Source organism: Larus michahellis, chromosome 20, assembly GCF_964199755.1.
Source record: "Larus michahellis chromosome 20, bLarMic1.1, whole genome shotgun sequence".
In the NCBI taxonomy this organism is placed as follows: Eukaryota; Metazoa; Chordata; class Aves; order Charadriiformes; family Laridae; genus Larus; species Larus michahellis.
The window spans coordinates 8401339-8426328 of NC_133915.1; the positions used below are offsets into that span (position 1 = coordinate 8401339).

At 46.4% G+C, this 24990-nt stretch overlaps 1 protein-coding gene and 1 long non-coding RNA gene across 4 annotated transcripts in view; one reads left to right on the plus strand and one right to left on the minus strand.

Moving 5' to 3' along the window:
• Positions 1-12995, minus strand: part of POLB (DNA polymerase beta) — a 17053-nt gene extending 4058 nt beyond the window's left edge. Inside the window, exons 1-15 of one of the 3 annotated variants that reach the window (XM_074563622.1) lie at positions 12788-12995; positions 12666-12723; positions 12507-12573; positions 12030-12104; positions 11469-11527; positions 9943-9992; positions 9466-9517; positions 7404-7458; positions 7245-7317; positions 6688-6758; positions 5830-5916; positions 5298-5362; positions 4640-4779; positions 3916-4022; positions 240-3414 (exon numbers count right to left, since the gene is read on the minus strand). In XM_074563622.1, the coding sequence (XP_074419723.1) occupies positions 3928-4022; positions 4640-4779; positions 5298-5362; positions 5830-5916; positions 6688-6758; positions 7245-7317; positions 7404-7458; positions 9466-9517; positions 9943-9992; positions 11469-11527; positions 12030-12104; positions 12507-12573; positions 12666-12723; positions 12788-12848 (1008 nt within the window). In that variant the 5' untranslated portion in view covers positions 12849-12995 and the 3' untranslated portion in view covers positions 240-3414; positions 3916-3927. Of the gene's footprint in view, positions 1-239; positions 3426-3915; positions 4023-4639; positions 4780-5297; positions 5363-5829; positions 5917-6687; positions 6759-7244; positions 7318-7403; positions 7459-9465; positions 9518-9942; positions 9993-11468; positions 11528-12029; positions 12105-12506; positions 12574-12665; positions 12724-12787 lie in introns of those variants that run through there. The other 2 variants (XM_074563624.1, XM_074563625.1) reach the window with 2 other exon arrangements.
• Positions 12996-15699: 2704 nt separating this feature from the next.
• LOC141733343 (uncharacterized) lies at positions 15700-23861 on the plus strand. Its single transcript, XR_012584269.1, has 4 exons — positions 15700-17769; positions 21533-21595; positions 21993-22053; positions 22140-23861. It is a non-coding gene; the product is annotated as an uncharacterized LOC141733343 (long non-coding RNA).
• Positions 23862-24990: the final 1129 nt, after the last annotated feature.

Below are 24990 nucleotides of genomic sequence, written 5' to 3' on the forward strand. Positions count from 1 at the left end.
ACAGGCCATTTTTTCTTCCACCTGGAATTCAGTGTTACAGAGAGAAACTGCAAGGCCAGCAAATTCTGCCTCAAGGCCCAAGACAAAGTGGCCTTCGGGGCTGCCTATTGAGGATGATGGAGAATGCATCAGTGTAATGCTGCATGCTGCTTAAGAAACATTTACAAATGTGGTAAGCTTGTGTTACTGCTTTTTGGTGCTCTTAAAATTGCAGCTAAAAAAACCCCCAGAATTACACATTCATGATGTAATTCTCACTTCATTTATTCACACTGATAATTGAAGAAAACACTGAACACATCAGCTGTATGTATTTTTATGGTTGAGGCATCAGAAGACTTCACATGGTACCAAGTTAACTTCTAGTCACCTTACATATCGGTGCATGCATTAGGGCTGGGGAACATTCCCAGAAAATAATTAAACTCCCAATAGGAAAAACAGAAGAAAATAAAGGAATAAGCAAAAGCATCAGCCTATAATCTCCATTACTAAGACTGATCAACACTAATTACATAAGAACAAGTAAAAATGTAGCTATTCTATAGGCTTAAGTCAGGAAAAAAAAAAAGAAACAGTATCACATCCGTTTTCCTTTTATGGTTCAAGTCAGGTTAAGAAGTCTGTCAATACAGCTGCAAACTCCTCTCTGCCCCCATAAAGGCAGACAGAGGACCTAATCACTAACAAATCAAGACAAATACTATATAATTAACAAAAGTCAATTTGACTATGCATAAAATAGTCTCGCCTTGTCAAGCTTGCAATTCTGTAATATATTTGCATTACACTTATACTCCTACAAGGTATTCAAATACAGCAACAGAAATACCTTCCATGCTGATGCTCTATAATCCATAAAAGTTAGTAGTTTACTACTTAAAACTAGTTAAGTTTTAAGTTAACCAACAGAATCCCTGTCCCAAATACAACTAGTAATACAATCTTGATGGGACCTCCTTTCACATCCAAAATAATCATTACCTTACACAATGATTTAAGAGGAGCTATAAAATCAGAGCTGACAGGTTTGCATATAAAAAAAGGCAGATCGACTCTATAGGAGTGGTAGAAGTGCATCAATTCATCACACCAATCTTCTGGGTAATGGCAAGTTGAACAAAATATAGTGAACTGCAACTGACAGTACAATAACATACCTTGGAACAAAGAACACTGGTCACATGCAACAGGAGAATGGTGACATTAGCATATGGCCATATTGAAAGGTTTTGGAGGCAAGGACAGAGAAACAGCTTAGCATAAGCTTCAGCACTGCACCAGGACACTTAGCACAGAGATCAGGAGATACAAACAGTAGCTGAAAATGGTATTCTTTAGGAGTACTTCAGGAGCCAGCCAGCTTTCTTGTGTATATGTAGACACCAGAATAAGATACAGAGAACTAGAAAGACGGCAGAAGAAACATCTAGCAGACCAATATGCAGTTCTGAGCAGGCAAATGCATACACGAGTTCAAAATTTCAGTCTCTTAACCAGGAGAAGGCAGGTTAAACAAGAGAAAAGGCTTCTGTCTTCAGAAGCAGGACTGTTGCTGCTAGATTACACAGTTGTCTCTTAAAAGCATATGTTAGACAATTTTATATATTATTTAAATTGTGTGGTTGGGTTTTGTGTGTGTGTTGTTTTTTTTTTTTTTTAAATGCTAAAAACCAGACCACTTATTCCTCGTCACTCAATATTTTTGGATCAAGGCTTGATGTCAACAAAAAGAAAAAAGTAACATTTACATAAAAAATAGGATCTGTGACCTTCATTAAGAACGGATCTTTCTGTCTTTAAAAATTTATGCAGGTATAAATCTCTGAACGTTTTAAGATTATCAGGAGAAACAAAATGGTTGATTTTTCTCTCAAGGTACCAGGACAAATGCACCACAAGGCAAAGCATCAACACTATTCAGAGACTGTACAGTCTCTCATTAGACTTCTCATCCCCCTTTCTCTGCTTTCTAGGGAAACTCAGTGCCATTTCTCCTCTTCCTTTTACCGCATATCTGAAAGATGTGCCAAGTTGCTCTCAGCTGCCTCCTCTGACACTAAATTAGCATCAGAGGTACATCCACAGTGCTGTTCTGTATTGGTGTTTCCTTTACTTTGTAAATAAAAGCAAGGTCCATCCTGGCAAAAGGCTATGTCTGCAAACATAACCTCCACATTGTGTCACGTGCAGTGACAACATTCTTTGGTTTAGGCTGAGTTATGACAAATGGGATAACTGCACAACTCTTACAACAGAAATCTAGTTATTGTGCACAGTGATGTTCTTAGATGAAAAGAAATTGAATGCTTTCTGTTATCGCTGTCTTTGGGCAACACAAAGCTCTCGGGAGCTCTTGACAATTGTGAACAGTCATCTGCAATGTTGTATCACTCAAAGCCCATTACACCAAGAGCCAAGCACATAAAATAAGAGCGGCAAGCACTCACGCACCCACTTACCCAAGTGGAGAAATCGATACATGATAGAAAAACTACTCTGGAGAACCCAAGGAGTTCTCCAGAATATGCAACTGCGCTCTAATCAAAGGCAGAGAGAACAGACAGAGGCAATTGTATAAGAACAATCTCTACACAGGCACAGATCCCTGTGGTTTTAAAAGCCACAACAGCAGTTCTTGCAGCCAGCTTCAGCTAGACAAACTCTATAGGGAAGATATTAACAGATATATTATTTAGTAGAAGAAAAGCACACCACTTAAAGCAGCAAACTCGGCAGCAGGGCTACTGCAGAGGAGACAGAAAATAATCCTTTTATGTACATCAAGAATTTCCACATTTACAAAATCTCTGCATATGTCAACAAACCGGTAACAGATGCTTATCCAGTAAACAAGGATTGGTTTCTGGATAAAAGAATCATCCACAAAGGAGATACAAATTTGCTCATAACTGGCAAGGCAGGGCTCTTGTCGAAAAGAAACCACGCTTCAGCAGGCATGACTGCGTACTGTTCTGTGTTCCTTACAGAGGAAAACATGGAAACCTTAGGATTTGCTTTGGACCTCTTAAATCATTTCAGTAGGGCATTTGGGGCCGAATAAAAGGAGAAAGCCAGAATGAGGCTGGGGAAGGTGGTCACTAATCCACGGCCAGGGCATGTTGAACACGGATTTGTCACAGGGAGAGCAGCTAGGAGGAACCTGCTAACAGAGCGGCTGAAGAAAGGACAGAAGGGCAGATCACATGCTGGTCAAGAGGGAGAAAGCTGCCTCTGCACCTCAGTCTGTGCTTCTGGGCTTTACTGAGCACATCATTTCCAGACTAAAATCTGCAAGCCAGTTCTCAGTGACATTGCTCAATATCGAGAATTTTTTCAACACTGTGACCACGGCTTCAGTTCATCTTGTCAAACACTAGTCAGCAGAGCAGCGCAACGATCACACCCGAGCACCTGCCAAAAGACTAATATATATTAGTAATGCAAAGCAGTATAAAGGAATGTTCATTTTAATCTAGAGTTGTTTGTGCACTGTGCCACAAACTCGGGTGTCCTCTTCCACGAGTTAACACCAGCAACTAAGGAAACGTCAGCCTGCAACACATAAGTGCCTAAACATCTTACATTTATTTCAGTCCATAACCCTGAATGGTAAGCAATACTGCACCCAGTAGGGTGACCCAGTGCTAGGAGATTCCTTTCCCTTCTCTCTTGGCAAGCAAGTTAAGCGAAGATTAGTTTCTTTAAAAGCTCAAAAGAATATTTTAAAGTCTAGATGCCTCAAACATTTCCACCTGGTGTCAAAGCAACCTGTAATGTTTAACAATGCTGCAAAGAAAGCAACTTCAGTAAAACAAACATCAGTAACATACACTTTTTGCAATAACATGTAAAGAAAGAAAGTGCACTTTGTATGTTCATAAGACGCTACGAAAACATCTACAGGCTACATACCTAGACAAGCAGTTATTCACTACGATCCTTTGGCTCTCGGTATTTCCACTGAATATAGTCAAAGATGTCTTTTTCACATTCTACCGGTAGGGCCTCCCCAGCAACTCCTGCAAGCAAATTACAAATGCTATTTGAAAAGTGGAAGGTCTGTACAATCCTGAAATGCCAAACACATTGCCAGATTAAGACAAAACTGCTGTAAGTAAAACAGGCTTAAAAAAATCAACCCCCCCCGGCCCCCCCCCCCCAGCCGTTTCATAGTTTAGGTACTGATTCTCATTAGTGTCAAAGGAAATAAGGTAACAAATTAACTTTGAGGCCACATGATTATGCAGTTAAATACATTTATGCTTATATATGCGTATACATATAGTCAGCCCCCCTCCAAAAACAAAACAACTGAAGGACATGACATACCCTGTTAAGAGTGGGAAACCACATTATGTGCCATGCATGACACTGAAAAAACTATCTTTAGGTCAGTAAGACTTTGAGTAAATTAGGTGGCCCAAAGAGGTAACTTTGTGCCACAGTGCCGCCTGTACATAAGCAGGCTGCCTCTTCCTGCTATAATGGTGTCCAGTACCAGAAAGGACACTGAAAAAATTCACGAACTACAGTATTTCTCAGAAGTACTTCCAGTACACCGAGGAACCAATTTAAGGAGAAGATTACACAAAGCATGTAACCAGAAAGAATACTCTGTGGAAAGGCCCAGACTGACCAGTAACACCCAAGGGACGGATTGTATACTCATTGATCGTGAAGCCCATTTCCAGAGCATGAGCTCTCATGTTCTTATTGAATATATCACTTCCTGTAAAATACAGTACACCACAGTAATACTGATCTTTGGGGATAAGCCTAGAATAAAAGCAGAAGAAGAGTACAGATTTAGAATAAATACGTGACAAAAAAGTGACAAGCCACTTGGAATTCAGCCATTCAGGCACGATGCTAGGTTTACTTCCTATTTACTGCAACTCTATACATTTGATTTTCCCACCAGCCAGATGCAAGAATGATACAAACTCTTCATCAAAGAAAGATTCAGCACATCTACCCTGACCCAGAAGTTACTGGAGTTCAGCCATTACACGGTCATGGTGCTTGCACTCCCGCCAAGAATTAATGTCAGAGCAGTATGATAAAGTAGGTCACAATTCTGAAACTGGATACTAAGTCATGATTTAAATACATCATTCTTGCTAATAACCTGCTGTAGATACTGGCAGTTGTACAGTGGCTTTCATACTGCAAAAGAATTAGAAACTTAGTAAATGCCACGTTCTGACCGTGGAAGTAGAGATTTGAATGCAGAACTTGATGCAAACGCCTACTTATGTAGCTGACAGCTAAGGTAGGGGGTTTGCTGTGTGTACCGGATATCAATTCTCCTATGTGGATACGCTGTTCCATCTTCTTTATTTGGCAGCTGACAGACACCCTATGAGGAAGTAAGGAAAGCAAGAAATTCGAAATTAAGCAATTCTGAGAATCAATCTTCACCTCCCCCCCCCTAAACAATCCTCAGTCATCCTGGACAGCAAAGTTCCCACTGAATCAGTTAAATATTTTACTAGAACAGCTGCACATCATAGTACCATAAATCACTATTTCACACTGCTAAGAGGACCGTAGCATATAACTGCTTCCTAAGCTTTTATTACAGCAGGAAGGATCACAGGACTTCTCATTTCCCATTCTTCTGCCCTAATTATTATCAGGCTTTTCAGTATGCACAAATACCAGCAGATTAAAGAAAATGCAGACAAAGCTCAGGCTAACAGAAATTAAAAAAAAAAAAAAAAAAAAAAAGCTTTTTCAAGAAATCCTCTGCCACTTTTCACTTCAGACTGCTTTGTAATCTTCATGCAATTCACATGTCATCCCTCACCACCAAAAAAGCCTTACCATGAATTTGGTGTCACCTTTAGACAGCACATCTGTGACAAAGTGGACTTTTTCCAGTTGTTCTACAACTTGACGCAGAAGTTTTGACTAGGAACAGTGACAACACAGAAGAAGAAATGATTTAATAAATAAGAAGAATATCTTACCCATTTACCAGACAATGGCCTACATAAGTACAGGACATCACTATAATTACATGTATTAGTGTACATGAAATTTGACCCAGAGGGGAAAAAGATAACAATAAAAATAAGGACAAGCTAATAAAATTACAACTGCACAACGTAAAAAAAATTTCCGCCAAAATTCCCATATCAGATTGCTTTTGTTGGAAGTGACAAAACTCGTTTCTTGATTTGAGTTTTCAACTTTTAGGCAGTGGATCTATAAAAGCAACACAAGAAATACAAACTGTCATTAAGACTCCTCCAAAGTTAGTTCCAAAAAATTACAAGGGCAGCAGGACATTTACTTTTTGTCTAACAGATTAGGGCTACAAAAAGAGATACTTACTCTACCTATTATCCAGCTAGCTGTTACAGTTCTACCTTGTAAAAGCACATGAATTCGAGGGGGTGAGGTGGGAGCATGTGTGAAGGGACGAGGAGGGACAGATGGATGAGAGTAAACATACTGAGTAGTTCTGCAAGAGGAACACAGCATAATACACGAACCTGAGGAGTGATTATAACTCCTCAAAATAAACATGGTGATCCAAGAGAAGAGTTTACTATTACAGTAACAAAAAAAAGATGCAAGAAGCTGCAATACAAGTCTAAGACTACATATCTTCTGAATTTAAACATACCCGTGTGGAAGTAATGCATAGTACTGATCCACAGTAGCAGAAAGACAGACCTGTTTGGATGATTCAGATGTGAAACTCGGATGGGTTAGGAGAACATCCATATCGCCACTTGACTCCGCGCCTAGGCAAGAAAGAAGCAAAGAAAAATCCCTCTGCATATGACAGAGTATACGAACATTGATGAACACCCATCTACCCTCATCCTACAAACACGTTTTTCTGGTAGAAAAGTCAGTCACTATTCAAGATATTTGTGAAAAAAAAAAAACAACCAAAAACCCCAATCTTTAGAGAATCTTGTTCTTCCATCAAGAAGTTTATATCCCCATGTATCTCAGAAAACACCCCAAAATTTCTTGCTGTACCCTATAGCAATGAAACACAAGTGTTGTCAATCTAAAAACAAAGCAAACAATTCACATGTTACAATAGACTACTCCTTACAGGGGTGGAGTGGAGAACCAAGGATTTGTGCGGGTGTCTCGTCACTGAACTAACCAGTCAAGGCAATACTGACAGGAAAAAGCCAGGTTCCAGAAGAACAACATATGTAGTAATGAGTCTTGCTCATTAGCCCAAAATAAATGTAAGATCACAGAGTACCAACCTCGTCTAAAACTGCCACAGACTGTGGCAATATAGTTTGGGTCCAGCTTCTTTACCTCTTCCAGCACAATTTCCTACGTAAAAGGAAAGATGTGTGTTTAGAGGTGTCAGTCATTCATTGGCCATCAGTGCCCCACATCTTCGATAAAGACATTCTTACCTGCATTTGCAGCATTTCTTCCCTTGGGATTCTTTTCTCAAAATCTTCAAAGTATCTGCATATATAAAAATAAAAGTGTCTGAAAGAGTGTCAAGGGTAGCGTCTTAAAATTTTAGTCAATTAAACGTGTATTGGAGGAAAGAATATAACTTATATTACTGTCACATCACAAAAAGCTTCCCATTCTCACCAAATATCTTAGGATAACATCATGCCAAGTGATAATAAAAACTCGTGACTGCAAGTTTGACAATGTTGAGAAGATGGTTTCATTGCATATTATTTCCACTGTATATGAAGAGCTGCTATGAGGTGCGAATAATATTACCATATAACTAATTGGTTTATATTTAGACCTACTGGAGTGGGTCCAGAGGAGGCCACAAAAATGATCCGAGGACTGAAGCCCCTCTGCTGTAAGGACGGGCTGAAAGAATTGGAGCTGTTCAGCCTGGAGAAAAAAGGGTCCGGGGAGACCTTATTGAGGCCTTTCAGTACTTAGAGGGGACTTATAAGAAAGATGGGGACAGACTTTTTAGCAGGGCCTCTTGCAATAGGACAAGGAGTAATGGTTTTAACCTAAAAGAGGGTAGATTTAGACTCGATAAAATGAAGAAATTTGTTACAACAAGGGTGGTGAAACACTGTCCCAGGGTGCCCAGAGAAGTGGTAGATGCCCTATCCCTGGAAACATTCAAGGTCAGGTTGGATGGGGCTCTGAGCAACCTGGTCTAGTTGAAGATGTCCCTGCTCACGGCAGGTGGTTGGACTAGATGACCTTTAAAGGTCCCTTCCAATCCAATCCAAACCATTCTATATTTACATAGCCCTCTGAAAATACAAAAGGTCCCTGACAAAACTCAGTCTGCCAGAAAGCGGGAGAAACAGGCCTCTCGCCCATAGTTAGAGGTGACCTATCTCGGAAAGAGCTAAATGGAAGCTCATAAGTCAAATGCAGCTCATGATATCTTTGTATGCAGCTGTAAAAAACAGACTGCCGGCATGCTGTTCGGCTGTGGAGAGAAAGAGGCTGGTGAAACAATGCCACACCTGACCAACGAGCATTCTTCACCCCTCCAGCACCCGAATCGTTGACAGCAGGCACCAGGAGACATACAGCAGCATCAGAGCCACACGTTCCAACACTCACGAACCTGCCATTCCGTTCCCAAGTTCTGCAGACAGAGCTTCTGGATATGGGACTCCCCCACCCCAGCCCCCTCCAAGAGTTACAGTGGAACTAGGGACAAAAAGACCACCACAGAGCACTGAAACCATTCTTTCAGCTCGGTACTTACCAGAAGTTCTGAAACAACATCCCAGCACAATGCTGGAAGCAGACCCGAGGGCAACGTGCGCACTAGCAACACGGACAGGTCAGGCGAGTTTCCTTATACTCACTTAATAGTGAAAAGTTTTCCCTTGAATACTCACATGTATAAAGGCAGGGATGCACGTTGGGTACGGGGCTCAGATGAGCAGTGGGAAGAAGACAACCGTTGTGTAACCTTTCTCACTCACTGGCAAGCAGTGAGTGGAAACACCAGATCTGGCCCCTCACAGAACCAATTCAGATACAGGGCTTTATTGGGTTCACTTACAGCTTCTCGCAAACATAGCTGTAGTTCTGCCAGAACCAGCACAGCAAACAGACGCTCAGCAAGCAGCATTCAAGCTGGTAAGTACTGAGGGACAGACACACATGTTCTTCACATCATTCTCAACTTCAGACATGCAAAAGCCTTACCTTGCTCACAGCCCATAACAAAAAATAGCCCGGACCACATTTATGCAGACTCCCAAGAAAGATCATTGCAACCTTGCTAAGGTGATTCTCCATGAGCTAACTGAAAAAGTCATTTGAAATTAATTTCCTTCTGGATGGAGACAAAGCCTACTGAATTACAACCCCAATGAAACAAAAGCTCTGAACAACTGCTGAAAAGCATGTAGAGCATACAGAGAGGATAGAACCTTACTTGGCTTGTGTAACCTTACATTACATCCTGGTGTCTGAAGGAAGCATTAGAAAAGCCAAGCACTTGCACCCAAGAAAGCTTACTTCAACCCAATTCGCTGGTGATGGGTCAGCTTGTGCTCATTTTTTCTTAGATCTAGAAGAAACAAAAAAGCCAAAAGTGTTACTTGAGGGCTAAAAACGTTACAGAAAGTTTCCACCAATGCAAAGATAATGCACGCAAAGAATACGTAACAAGAAAACAGCAGCCTCGAAGGAAAAGATTTTAAACTGACTACTGAACAGCTGATGGGATGAGTACAAATGCACAGGGCACTTCCCAATAAAGACTTCAATAGACTGTTCACCTGAAAGCCAAAATCCTTGTTATTTTCCATGTAATCTGTAAGTACTTTGGATGTGTATGTAATGCCTTTAGCCTGTGCAGTAACTTCAGCATTTTATACACTTTCCTCAAAGCCTAGGGCATATCTGCGATCACAGTACCACTGTGGAACAAGCAGCTTGACAGAAAAAAAAACATTATTGGAGTGTGAATTGAGGAACCAAAGTTACACTTACCTTCTAAAGTCTTAATTCCTTCCTCAACAAACTTCCTAGCAGCAGCAGGACTGCAAAGAGACAAGGCAGATTGCCATCAGGAACAGCAAGAATCTTACGACACCGCCAGGAACATTAGAATTCACTGTAACTGCCTAGGCTCTTCACCGCTAAGACTGAAGTCGCCTCCAATGCTTACCTTTTCAGCATACACATTTTCAGTCTGTACTTTCAGTCAGCAGAGATGGCTATCCAAGGCTTGGCCAGAGCATTTTTTAGCTCTGATATAACTATATAGTGATGTATAATCATAAAAAAATAAACAAAATCTCATCATATTGGCAGTATTGCTTTAGATAACAAAATACTGAATGCACGATAAGAACTACTTTAACCACAATCAGTCTCTGAACCAGCTTAAGGCAACAGCAACACAAAAGTGTCTTTAGACTAGTGCTTCAAAAAACACAACAAGGCTCCAGTTTGCAACCAACAGTACGGCAAAGCAGTTCCAGCTCCAGTTTGGCTGAAGAGTTTGCCTTAAGCACAACAACACTCGAGTGAATGGCTGAACCTTTTTCCCCTTTAAGGGTTTGTCATTAGATTAATCTGCGTGAATCTGTGGGGAAAGAATGACCTTTCAACTATGACAAAGGCATTCAAGTAGTGTTATACCCAGATACCTTTCCAATATCTCAAAATGCTGAGAACCACCAGTCTGGATGCATAATCCCTTCCTGGGGAACTACTTTCCAACTACTCTGGAATCCCCGGTTACAGCTCCACCACCCTTAAAGACTTAGAATCCACTTCCTCAATAAGACTCTTACGTTACAACAGAATTAGCAGATCTTGACCTGCCATTTACTTCCTTTCTTACCTTTCCCTGCATCTCTTGCCAGATTCCAGACCGAGAGAGGCAACTTCCACTGTCCCGAGACAGGACGGCACCCAAGCTTCTCCTTCTGCATCCCGTCCCAATTTGTCAAAGGCATTCTCAAATCCCAGTATATCCTCAAACTTTGAGCACACTTTCCCTCAGAATTACTTGAGGACAATCGCATTCCCTACACTTAACCTCAAGGGTTTCAAATATTGCACAAGAGCCCCGATGGCCTTTTGGGGTTTTTTGTTTGTTGCCTATTTCAGGACTTTACTACTCCTTTTACAAACACACAACAGAGCACCATTGTTGCTGGGCCCACCTTCCCGCCAAAAGTCCTAACGTGACTTCTCACTTCCACTCTTCTAAGTCTTTCACAGTTCCGTTCTTCACCAGCTCCTCTCTCCTTCCCCTCTCAGCCTGCACACAAGAGATTCCTGCTGGTACTCCTCTACCTCAAAGCCTGTAACTGACAATTCTATACCCTTCTCAGCCATTCGTGTCATCACAACTATGGTGTCTCACTGCGGGCACTACAGCTTCGTCTCAAGCTCATTCTCTTCATTATTTGCAATCACCCAAATTCCGTTCATAACTCCACCAAATAAACAGGAGAAGAGAAGGAAGAACAGAAGAAGAAAGAAAAACAAGCAAAAAACTTTACCCAACGCCAGTAACTCGTGTCAGTAGATTGATAGATGCACTTGTATCATCTTGTCGAATCTGCAAAAGCAAAACAACACAAACCAAACCCTTCTTTACTCCACTTGCAATAAACAAAGAAGTCTTGAGAAGCTAAACCAGCTTAGTCAGACTCTGCTTTGGAGGGTCACATCAATGCAAACCAGAACCAAGGGTACTGGTGTGTATCACAATAATGCCGTATGTGCCAAGCCTGAAAACTGCTTAACTGCCAAGGTGAACAGCATGGTTAAACCACGAAACTCCACAGCCTCCCAGAGTCAGAATTCTACTTCTCACAGAAGACATTCACATGCTGATTATATAACCTAAAATATTTTCATAAATAGACAATTTTGAGTCTTCGGCTGAGCTTTGCATGCCCTGCTTTCTACTCACCATAGATTCCATGTCCACCATTCTTAAGCTTCACATCAGTCTCTCCAAGGACAACCACAGAAATTGTACAAAGCAAGCAGGCTACTTTGCAAGTTACAAAGAAAAGCACCTATTGAGAATTAGAGCACAAGGGAAAGAAACCCACCTTTTCCAATTTGCGTAGTTTTCCGGTGGATAAGAACTCATCTATCTTCTCGGCTATTTTAGCACCCACTCCATCCTAAATATTGAGGGTGAGGGTGAGAGAGACAAGTTAACTTTAAGACCACTTAAAGCCATTATATATAGAAAAAAAGGAAAGCTCCCCAGAATTCAGAGTCCAGAAACAACTACGGTGCCACCAAGACCACGATAAAATGTTGGACCACCAGACAGCACAAGAATTCACGGGCACAGCACAAGCCGCATAAACAAGGGCTACGTTAAAAGCTCCCCCAAAGCAGTAATTTTGAACGAAGCTTTGATTACTTCTGCTCAAGTTCACCAAATTTAGCAAAGCCGCGGCAGAGTGATGGGGAAGCCCGACACAGCAGAACTCTCGCAGGCAGAGACTCATCCGGGGTCCCCCGCTCCGGCCGCGGCACCGGGCCCCGCGCTGACCCCAGCCCCCGGGAGCACCTACCAGCTTCTTGGCTTCGGCCCCGCTCCGTATTTTGCTGGGGTACCGGGAAATGACCGACGCTGCTTTCCTGCGGAACGCGGACGGTCAGCACCCGGGGGCACCGCCCGCCCGGCTCCCGCGGCGGGCTGGGCCCCAGGGCAGGGAGGAGGGAGGCCGTACCTGTACGCGTTGTACTTGTGAACGGCCCGGTTCACGTTGCGCTCGTAATTGGCCAGTTCTGCGGGGAAAGGCGCGGTGAGAGCGGTCGGCCCGCGGCCCCTACCCCCCCCGCGCACACCTACCCGTGAGGAAGTCGGTGATGCCCTCGTTGGGGCTCTCCTGCGGAGCCTTCCGTTTGCTCATGGCCGGCACCGGGCGGCGGCAAAGACCGAGACCGGAGACCGTAGGGAGCCGCTTCCGGCAATGACATCACAGAGCGCAGCCGCGCCGGCGCCCTGAGCAGCGGCGGCCGCTCGGCTACCTCGGCCTCGGCCTCGCCCACCGGGCCACGCCCACCCCTTCTAGGGCCACGCCCCCTGCCCTTCCCACAATGCCCCGGGGAAAAGGGGGCGGGGCCAGACGCGGGAAGGCTGCCGGAGACCCGGCGGCTCCTTTTCTCACCTGCCGTAAGTTTGCGGCCTGCAAAGCACCGAACAGAGAAAGCGGCCCTCACTGGAAATGGTGATACCTGGTCTTTTACTAGGACTACATCGATTGTGTCAGCAACGTGACCACGTGGGGAATTAAACTTAAATTTTCTGGGGCGTAGGTAGAAAGGCATAGCTGTCATACCAAGCTGAGTTCTCCAGGACCCCCCGTAGCCACCCCCGGTACCCTGCACACCCCCCTGGGACTCCCCCACAGACCCTGAGAGTGCCCCAGAGCCCTCCAGGACACTCTGGGAACACTCATGTACCCCCTAAGGCTCCCTTGAACCTTCTGAGACCCCCCCACAGCCTCTCCGGGATCTCTGGGAGAGCTGTCTGGAGCCCCCTAGGACACCTCAGAGCCCTCTGGTAGCCTCTGGAGCCCCCCAGAGCCTTCCTGGGACCCTTCACACCCCCTGAGAGTCCCCTAGAGCCCTCTAGGATTACCTGGGACCACTTGGAGCCCCCCAGGACCCCCCTGAGCCCCCTGGGACCCTCCCACATGCCCCTTGGTACCCCCCACATCCCCCTGGGACCGTACTGGGACCCCCCCCCCAGGCCCTCCAGGACCCCTTGGGACCCCTCATGTTCCCCCAGGGCTCTCTGGAGAGTTCTAGGACCCCATCCCCCCCATTCCCTCAGGACCCCCTGGGACCCTCCCACACCCACTCCAGGATTTCCTGGAGCCTGCCAGGACACACCAGAGCTCTCTGGGACCTACTGGGACCCCTCATGTTCCCCCAGGGCTCCCTAGAGCCTTCTGGGATCCCCTGCATTCCCCCTGGAGCCCCCCAGGGCCTCCTGGGACCCTCCCACACACCCTTCAGGGCCCTCCAGAGCCCCCTGGGATCCCCCGACACCTTCTCTAGGATCCCCAGGAGCCCCCCAGAACCCCCCGGAGTGCCCCAGGACACCCCTGAGCCCTCTGGGACCCCCTGGAGCCCCCCTTGGTACCCCCCACATGCCCTGAGAGCTGCCCTAGAGCCCTCTAGGATCCCCTAGGACCCTCACACACACACTCAGGATCCTCCAGGCCCCGCCTAGGACACCCCAGAGCCCTCAGGGACCTACTGGAGTCCCTCTGGTAGTCCCCATATCCCTCTGGGACTCCCCAGGAGCCTTCCGGGACCTCGCAGAGCCCTCTGGGACCCCTCATGTTCCCCCAGGGCTACTTATGAGCCTTCTGGGACTCCCTGTATTCCCTCTCAAGCCCCCTGGGACTCTCCCACACACCCTGGAGGACCCCCCCAGAGCTCCTCAGGGCCCCCTGGGACCCCCCTACACCCCCTCTAAGATCCTCTGGAGCCCCCCAGGACACCCCAGAGTGCTCTGGGACCCCCTAGAATACCCCCTGGTATCCCCCACATCCCCCTGGGACCCTTTTGGGACCTCCCAGGACCCCACATATTCCCATAGGAGTACCCTAGAGCTCCCTGGGACCCTCCCAGAGCCCCCCAGTACCCTCCACATCCCCCTGGGACCCTTCTGGGGCTTCCCCCCCACCCCATGAGAGCCCCCTAGGACGTCCTGGGATGCTTCATGTTCCCCCAGGGCTCCCTGGAGCTTCCCAGGACCCCCTGGGATCCTCCCAATCCCCTCCTCAGGATCGTTCAGAGTCCTCTGGAGAACCCCAGAACAGCCCAGAGCCCTCTGGGACCCCTGAATCCCCCCCAGCCTGGTACCTGTCACATCCCCTGGGAACTGTCCTTAGACTCCCCAGGGCCCTCCAGGACCACCTGGGACCTCTTATGTCCCCGCAAGACCCTCTGGACCCTTCTAGGACCCCCGACATTCCCCCAGTGACCCCCTGCAGCTCCCTGGGACCCTCCTACACCCCTCCCAGGACCTCCCTGAGTCCCCCAGGACACCCCAGAGCCCTCTGAGACCCACGGGAGCCACTCTGGTACCCCTCACATCCCTCTGGGACCCCCCAGAGCCCCCTGGGACCTCCATAACCCTCCACTATTCCCCCCCGGGGTGACACCAGCTCCTGCCAAATCCTTTTGGAGTGCTGGAGCCCACCAATGCATCTCAGCAAACGAGGGATGAGTGAGTGAGGAACCGAGCGGGGACCCCCCGGATGGCAGAGAGAAGGATGAAAGAGCTGCATAGCAGAGACAGACGGGAGACTCCGACAGCATGAGAGAGAGGGAAAGGGAGATGAAGTGCTACAAGGTGATGCGGAGATCGATGAAGGTATTCGTTCTAAATCTTTAAAAAGAGGCAACCGAATGTAACAGGGTTTTTCCTGATACTTAGATGGAATGCTCTGAAGGACTTTATTTCTGTCTGGCTTTCAGTGGCATGTTTCCCCGGCAGCCCAGTAGCATCTCTCTCGGGCAGTGCAACTGGCCAGATGTCCCTCCTCCTTGTGTAGCACAAAAACCCCACCCATAGTCAAATTACAGTGGTGTATTTTGGAGAGAGAGAGTGTGATGGTATCATTTCACAGCTGTGCAAGCCAAATTAGTGCCAGAGGAAAGTCAAATACTTTCATAGTGTAAATATTTTCATTGGGTGTATGTAAACCTAACACACACCTTTTCAGCAAAAGGGAAGGGGCCAGACATTTCCCAACACCATCCAGAGGGTTCACTTTTATGCTAAGAACGTGTTCAAAATGGCATTCATTAGTCTTAATCCTGACTTTAAGAGTTCAGATTGCTGTCTTTTGAAGGCTGTGCTGTGTTTCGAGCTGAGCTGTTTCCTCAGAATCCTCCTGTAGCTCAGCTACTGTCCTGTCCCTCAGTCTGATGGAATTCCTCTGCTCTCTTCTGTGCTATTTTTTTAGCATGCTGAACTATAATTGGGGATTTTTGTTTTGCAGGTGCCTCGTATATGTCTTGTGTTGCTTGATAGATGCCCCAGCCCAGGTTTGCAGCAGGTGGTGGAGCCACCAGAGGTGAAGCAGGCAGCCCTGGGTCTGGTCATTTTGTTCATTTTTTTGGGGGTGAATAAAAGGGGGTGTATGTCTGGGGAGCTGATGATGTCATTTTAGGGCACCCCAACATCACTGGGGGAGCAATGATGCAGTGGAGGAGCAGGTGAGTGGGGGATGTGGGGTTACGTGGGTGTCCCCAAAAGAGGTGGGTCACAGCCCCAAAAGGTCTGAAAATTCTTGGGATGCATTAAAAAAATGTGAAAACCTGTAACTATGGGCATGAGGCGTTGAAATAGAGAACAATCTCTCATTTATATATGAGAAATATATATATTGAGAAATAATATTAATTTATGTTTGTAAAATAAGTTCAAAATAAAAACCTCTATCTCTAAGGATTCTATGATTCTGTGCTTCTGTGTTATATAAAAGATCCTAGAATAGAAAAATACTTAAAAAAGTCTTTATAAAAAGATATTAGTGTCAAAACAGATGTGTAAGCAGTCAAAATAGATATTCTGTATCATAAGCGTTAAGGTATAAGTCTAAGCAGATTTTCTATATAAGTGTAAACAGATAATATAAATTCCCTAAATGTATACATATGTGTAAATAATTGAGGGGGTGCTGCCGCCCAGCGGCTGAAGGCTGGTCCTGCAGGCGGGGAGCCCGCGTGCGCTGTGCCCCCGGCGGCGCTGTGCGTTGGTTCCGCACCTCGTGCGCATGCGCGGCTCCGCGGAGGCCGGTCCGGCGCCGGTCTCGTGAGCGCGGCGGCCGGAGGGCGAACCAGGACCGCCGGGATTCCGTCGAGCTCCCCGCCGCCTCGAGTGGGGTCGGTGCCGCCCGGCCGGCCTCGAGAGCGGCCGTCAGCGCTCCAGTATCGGCTCTTATGCGTTACCGCGCCCCGGTCAATGCCGGGCGGTTTTCCAGGTGTCCATCTCCATGGCCCAGCCGTCCGCCGGCGCGCGTCTCTATGGCACTTTGGTCCTCCAGGAGCCCCCTCAGTCCGCCGACGCGCGTCTCTATGGCACTTTGGTCCTCCAGGAACCCGGAAGTGCCCCCTCAGTCCTCCGACGCGCCTCTCTATGGCAGTTTGGTCCTCCAGGAACCCGGAAGTGCCCCCTCAGTCCTCCGACGCGCCTCTCTATGGCAGTTTGGTCCTCCAGGAACCCGGAAGTGCCCCCTCAGTCCTCCGACGCGCGTCTCTATGGCACTTTGGTCCGCCAGGAACCCGGAAGTGCCCCCTCAGTCCTCCGACGCGCCTCTCTATGGCAGTTTGGTCCGCCAGGAACCCGGAAGTGCCCCCTCAGTCCTCCGACGCGCCTCTCTATGGCAGTTTGGTCCTCCAGGAACCCGGAAGTGCCCCCTCAGTCCTCCGACGCGCGTCTCTATGGCAGTTTGGTCTTCCAGGAACCCGGAAGTGCCCCCTCAGTCCTCCGACGCGCGTCTCTATGGCAGTTTGGTCCTCCAGGAACCCGGAAGTGCCCCCTTAGTCCTCCGACGCGCGTCTCTATGGCACTTTGGTCCGCCAGGAACCCGGAAGTCCCCCCTCAGTCCTCCGACGCGCCTCTCTATGGCACTTTGGTCCTCCAGGAGCCCGGAAGTGCTCATCGGTCTCCTGGAAATCACCTGCTTCCAGCACTCTTCCACGAAAATATCTGAAGATTGCAAAAATAAAGCAACGCCTGCAGAACTCTCTTCTCTACAGCAACAAGTAGACAGAACTCAAACAAAAGTAGTAAGGAAATCACCAGAGGCAAGTACCTAACAGAAATTAAAAGTGGTGGTGGTGCTTTGCCTGCAGGGAACTTAAGGCAGAACAAAAGGAGCTGCTGCTCCTGTGGCTGCCTTTTTGTCTTCTTGGGGGTTTGGCCCCGCCCCTTTCTCCAGGGGATTGTGGGAAGGGCGGTGGGTGGGGCCCGAGGGAAGTGGGCGGGGCCCGGGGTATATGAGCCACAGCCTGGGCACAGGAGCTTGTTTTGCTGCTCAGCTGCCCTGGGGCCAGTGCTCTCCTTGTCCTTCAGTTGGCTGCAGCTTTGGGGCAGGCTCAGCTGTTTGGGCAGGCGTGTTTTGGCCTTTAGGGAGGCAGAGGTAAGAAGGCTGAGCTAAGACCTTCAGGACCAGTAAATATTCAGCCACCTGTATAGTAGAAAGTTGACTTGTATGCTGCTTTTTTGTTTCCTTTTTTTCAGGTCAGTAACTTTGTAATGAGTGTTTAGGGGGTACCCAGATGGTTTAATAGTGTGCTTTTCTTTATTCTAGGAGTGCTGCATTTTCCTAGAATTCCTGACTTTATTGAAGGTGGAACTGTGGTTTTTTCCACCAGTTTTGCAGTATGCTGTGTAAATTGCTGATATTGTTTCTCTTGATTGGGTTGATGATGAGATTATCTTGTAGGTGTTAGGGTGAGCATTTTGTATGCATCTGCATATGGTACTTTAGCATTTCTCAAGAAAGCAGCAGGGATGTAAGGCATAGTGTCATTCAGGGTACGGCATGGCATGGCTCATCATCTTTCCCCATTGCCCAAAGAGTGCCACGGTGTCCCTAGAGTTTTTGCAGCTTGCAGCAGGCCCCTTGTAGGTTGTATCAGGGCATTAGTTATTTTGTGGGCCTTTTTGCGAGGAAAGGGGCCAAGCGGTTTTGGCAGAAAATAAACCCCCTTGCGTTCTTACACTCCTCACTGAGGTGGGAGGCTAGGTGCGGCTAGGTTTAAATTCTGAGTGATGCCCAATTCAGCACTATCAGTCCAGTCGCGTTTAATATGTATTAAACTATTACGATTTGGATACACTAATAGTGGACTGCACCTTCAGTCTAGTCGTGCTCATGAACTAGCACGGCCACTCTCGAGTCTTTGGTCGTGTTCAGTGAGAAAACAAAATGACTAGCTACTTAAAAAAGTGCAGTTTATTTAAACAACAGATATATAGGTTCTTAGGATTGCCGGCGATAAATACACTGTCTGCAAAGCACGTGCAAATGAAAGTATTGTTACATATACAAAACGCGGGACAAAGTTATAAATGATACAGCCTGGCTCTAAATGTAGAAAAGAGAGTCTCTAGAGAAATCTCTATAAGTTTCCTGAGGAAGAACTTGGTATAATCTAAGTCTTACCCAAAGGCGTCCCTATGTGGGGGAAGAGAGGCTCAGCCCATCGACTGATCCCAGAAGTCAGTGATGTAGTTCTTTGTGATGGTGCCTTCCCTGGGTATCCCCCCTCTCTCGGGCTATTTTTATACTATTTGTTATCTTCAAGGTGGAGTTTGAGTGACTTTAGTCATACATACTTTTATTATGATTGGTGTAAAATTCTCTCACTTCACAATTAAAGGTATAGTTTATGAGAAATTCAGGGCTCAGACTCAAGAAGGAGTGGTTGCACCTCGGAGGCAGGTAGCCTTCGGGATGGAGGTGTGTTTTGGTATTATAATGAGCAAAGTTCGCACAAAGGACAGCATTTTGTCAAAATTTGACGAAATGTTGGCTCAGGTAGCGTGTAGGCCGCCTATCTGTTCTGTAGTACCATCTTATTCCCATATCTGCTACTCGTCACAAGGGAAGGCCACGGAACAAGTGTGTTCCATTCCATCCCTTGTGTAGTTTCACAAACAGCCTTGTACAGGGAATTGCAGATGTTGCATTCTTCGTGTGCCAGCTGTGGCTGTATTCTACCTCAGAAGCCTCTTGATTTTATGACTTTCCGTAATGTGCGAACAATGCTGTACTTTTGTATTCTTGGCCAATTTAGTAATTATCCCACAGGTCTGTAGCAGAGCCCAGAGTCTGTGGGAAGAGAGAAGACAGGAGATGCCTGCCAAATGCAGGGCATGGCTCAGAAGAGTATCTCCTGAGGAGTGGCTGACACAGGGGTTTCAGGGTTGCAAATACAGAATGGGAGCTGTCAGGAAGAAGTGGGGGTCCTTCCCTGACAGTTGAGGAGAAGAGAAGGGGCTTCTAAAGTTTTGGTGCTGGGTCTTGGCTAGGAAAGGGAGGCAGGTTCATCAGTCTTTGTCATATCGGTTTTGCATTTGGATTTGGGTGTCAAGAGGGTCTGGTCTGTTCTAGTCCCTTGCATTTGAGGTGAGCTGGATAGTATTGAGGAGGAGCATGGGACTGATGATTTCACAGAAATGCAATGGTAATTTTGTGTTTGTTGGTATCTTAGGTGTCATAAATAATTGTTGCTGCAGCCTCTGACTCTGGAATCAGCATGAAGCAAGTGAGTGGATTGCCATGGCACCTCTGAGGATGAGGGTGTTGTGGAAGAGGTTGGCATTTACTGTCATGGTGGTCACTGGTGGAGCTGTGGTTTCATTTTGCTTTGCAGATGAAGAGGAGCCTGGTGACTGCAGGAACACATCAGTTAGCTGTTTGTTGTGGGTTTTTTGTCAAGGATGAATTCAGACCCCTGGCTGTCTGAAAGCTAAGTAGAGGGACAGGCGCTGGAGGGGGACCAAGGTTGACAGTTTCAGGGAGGAGTTTTAAAGTCAGGGTAGAGCAGAGAGCTATGCGGGAGCAGTGTCCTCTGAATAGGTAAAGGGAGCATGCTACCCTTCAGCACAAAGCTAGTGTGTGCTGGGCAGGGCAATTTTGGCCTGTGTCTGTTGTTGTGTAGTTTGTGTGCTCTGTCTTCTGTGTCTTGGACTTTCCTTAGGTTTTGATGTCCTCGTTTCTCTTTGCACTCAAGGGGCACAGCATGTGCCTCGGGCACCACCTGTAGTGTCTCAAATGCCTGTGCTAATTGGCATAGTGCCCAATGGGCACTTCTTTTCTTGCATAACAATTTTAAAGTGCAGATCAGACTTGCCTCTCAGAAGTTTCTGGACGGTCCTCTTATGCAGCATCGTTCCCAGCTGCATGAGCAGCTCTGTTCTCTGAGCTCTAGCCATCTACTTTTATGAACTGGGATTTCGTCCCTGCATCCTTACGTTCTCAGGTCTTGAAGCCAGGCTTCCTGCACATATGTCATCTCAGTTTTGACAGAAACTTCTTGTAATGGGCCATTACATTTGACTCTTCTATGGCTTTGCCATAGAGCCTCCTCATGTCCGCACTGTGGCCCTGTAGGTCTTCTTGCTTGACAGTGTCTCTTGTCTGAAAGTCATTCTTCTTGTGGAGAATTTTCTCTCATCTTGGAGTCACATTGTCTATAGGGTGTAGAGTCAGGGGTAGGTGGAACAGCAATAAGAGTCTATGGGTAATATGTTGATCCGCCAAGAATGTTTAGCCAAAGGCTGTATGGTCATCTGGGATCAAGCAGCCATTGGCAGGGACAGTCATTTCCATAGTGTTTTATCAAGATGGTTGGAGCCTTCTGGGAGGGCCTGTTTGGCAGTAGTGAAGCAGATTGAAGGTGTTAAGGCTTGTATGTGTGGGGATTAATGTTGGGTCCAATTTTTTTTAATGGTAGGCTGTAGTTGGAGCCTAGATGGTATTCCTAAATGGAAACAAGACCCCTGGAATTGTTCAGCTACTGATCAGCATCTGGGTGACTTGTTTATTAATTTTTTCAGATGCAGAGGGACAAGATGTGCACCAAAGAGTCATGGAGAAGGCAAGCGGAACCCCATAAGAAGGTGGGTCAGTGCATGGTGCTGGAGGGAAGATGTGACTGGTGGCTATGTGATTATATTATGGCTTGGTGGTGGGGTGTTTTTTTTTTTTATTTTGAAGGTGTGAAGTGATGAGTAAAGCAGGATATTGGCACCGGACATGACTCGGGCAAGGTGGGCAATGACTAGTGGGCTGAAGCAGCAATTCTTCTCAGATGTTATATTGTGGGTGAAGTTTTTAGTGTCCTTTGGGTCTGTTTTAGAGGTGGTCTGCAAGCCTCAAAACAGCAGCCCAAAACCATGGAGGACAGGTGGGCGAGAGGCCAGCGTAAAGGAGTAGGAGACAGGAATGGCTGTAGGCAGGCTGAGGTTTCGGGCAGTATCTTAGCATATGCCTTTTGGTTGGCTTTTTTTTTTTCAGGTGCAGTGCAGGATGCAGGCTCAGAGGTGCTAAGCTGCATGCTGATGAGCAGGCTGGGAAGGTGAGGCAGTTGTGGGCTGTATTGGTGTCTTAATAGTGAAGTATTATACGGCAACTTGGTTAAGTATTTATCTTCTGGTTTTGCAGGTGCCCTGTGAGCCATCTTTGGAAGTGGATGAGCATTAGAGGTGAGCCGAGGCAGCAGTGAGGAGGAGCTTGGGGCTGGTGACTTCTCACATGTGCAACAGTAATTTTGTTTCTTGGTATCTCAAGCAATGATGGCCGCAGCGTCTGACTCTGGAATGAACAGGTGAGTGGAATCCCATTATGCTTTTGAGGAAAGGGAAACTGTGGAAGAGGTTGGTGCTGATGTCTCTGAAACTTCTTGCTGTCACTGTTTGGTTTTCTTTAATTGCAGATGATGAAGAGGAACCTGGTGACTACAGCAATGTCCCAAATTGTTGATGTGCTGTTTTTTGTGTGTTTTTTTTTTTTGTCTACAGGGGATTTAAGACCTCCAGCCCTCTGAAAGCTGAGTGGCCGGGGCTGGGAGGGGAGAAGTTTGGGATTTGCAGGGTGGGGGTTTAAAGTTAGAGAAGGGCAGAGGGCTGTCCTGTAGCCATCACCTTTGGGCAGGTAAAGGGAGCGGGTTAGTCTTCAGCACGATGCTAGCATGAGCTGGGCAGAGTGGTTCCAGCCTGTATCCGTTGTGTTGTCTGTGTGGTCTGTCTTCTGTGTCTTAGGCCTTCCTTTGGTCTCGATGTCCTCTTTACACTTGAGGAGCACAGCCTGTACTTCAGGCACCATCCCAAGAGTCTTGAATGCCAGTACTCATCGTCACTGCCCCAGTCAGGCCCTGCTTTTCTTGCATTGTAAGCTTAAACAGTGGATCAGTCTTGCATCTTGTAAATTTCTGGATGGTCCTCATTTGCAGCATTGTTACTGGCTGTGTGAGCAGCTCTGTTCTCTAGTCATCCATTTTCAGTGACTGTGACTTGTTCCCTGCATCCTTAAGTTCTTAGGTCTTGAAGTCGGGCTTCCTGCACATACATCTTTGCAGTTTTGGAGTCGCTTCTTGTCCCAAGCCATTACATTGTACTAATTTCCTGGGGTTTCCCTAGAGCCTTCTCGTGTCACCATCGTGGTCTCACAGGTCTTCTTGCCCGACAGCTGCTTATGTTGGTATCACCCTTCTCGCTGAGAGTTTTCTCTCATCGGTGAGGGACGTGGTTAGTAGTGGTCTGTGTAGCGTCAGTCTGTGCTTTTGTGTGTTTGGCTTGGAGCTGCTCTGCCTGATCACGTAGAGTCAGGGGTAGGTGGAACATCAATAGGAGTCTATGGTTAGTTTGTTGATCTACCTAGACTGTTGAGGCAAAGATGGTACAGTCAACTCCCATTGAGTAGCCATCAGCAGGTTCTGTGGGCAGCTTTTTAATTAATGGGGTGGTTTTGGGATGAGCAGAGCTATGTGGGAGGGGCTGTTCAGCAGTAGTGAAGCAGACTGCAACTCAGCAATGTTAAGGCTGCTTTGTATGGAGTGTAATGTTTGTATTTTTTTTTAATGTCAGGCTGTAATTGTACTCAAGATGGTATTTCTAAGGCAAAAACAAGACCTTTTTGAGGGTGTGTGCGTGTCACAGAGGGTTCCCTCCATAAGAGGCAGTTCACAGCCCAAAAATGCCTGAAAATTCATGTGGGTAATGTGTTTAAAAAAATAAAACCTGTATATATGGTCATGAGGTGTTGAAATGAACAATTTCTCATTTTTATTCATATTGAAAGATGAGTGTATGTATATAAAAAGGAGTTCAAAATAAAAACTTGTATCTACTATATTATATAAACAATGTTATCATATTAAAAGATCTGTCCCATAAACAATTTTTGGCTTCATGGTTCTCTCTCTGTCTGGCTCCCTGTTGCTTCCTCCTGTCTGATCTGTAGCCCATAGCTGTTTTCTTTCCCCTGTGGCTCCCTTTCCCTGTCTTTCACCCCCCACCCCAGCCCTGTAGAAGATTGCTGTTGTATTGGGTTTAAGTGTCAAGGTTTTGTTAGCTGAGTTGCGGGGGCAGGGGCTGCAGGATGGGTGGGTTCTGTGAGAAGACACCAGAAGCTCCCACCATGTTGGGCACAGCCAGCTCAGAGAGGGACCTGCTGCTGGTCAAAACTGAGCCCATCAGCAACACTGTCTGGGAGTGGAACAGAGAGTCCCTGCAACCCGTGGAGGCCTCCCGTTGGAGCAGAAAAAGAGTGTGAGGAGGAAGGAGCAGCAGAGACAATGTGAGGTGAACTGACCACAACCCTGACTCCCTGTCACCCTGCATTGTCCGGAGGTAGGATGTGGAGAAGTCATGAGTGAAGATGATCCCAGAAAAAAAGAGAGGGGTGGTGGGAAGGCGTTTTTTAAATTAGTTCTTATTTCTTGTTATTTGATTGACAATAAATTAAATGAACTTCCCCAAGTCGAGTCTGCTGTTCTTGTGACTATGAGCAATCTCTTTGTCCTTGTCTCAACCTACAAGCTTTTCCATTTTAACTTCTCCCCTTGTCTCATTGAGGAAGGGCAGTGATAGAGAGGCTGGGTGGGCACCCAGGGGCCAGGCAAGGTCAATCCACCACAGATTACTTCTATTATGCTCCGTGTCCTTGTTTTTTAATGTTTGACTACGTTTTTTTTTTACCCAATCTCTTTTGAAACTTAATTTCTCCCTTTCCATCCTTTTAAGTTCTTGCTTATGTTTCTTGAACCCAGTTAGTTTTAAAATTTTCTTGCTACTTTTCCCTCTCTCTGTCTCCCCAAATGAATTTTAATTTCTTTCCCATGTTTCTTGTACCCTGTTGCTTTTCATAATTGTTTTCCTCCATCTCTTTCTATGCAGTTCTGAGTACCTATCTTTTAAGTCTCGGGTATGATTCTCGTATCCTGTGCCTTTCAAAATTTTGTGTCTACATCTCCTCCTAGCCATCTCCCTGTCTATAATTCCCAATTATTCCCTCT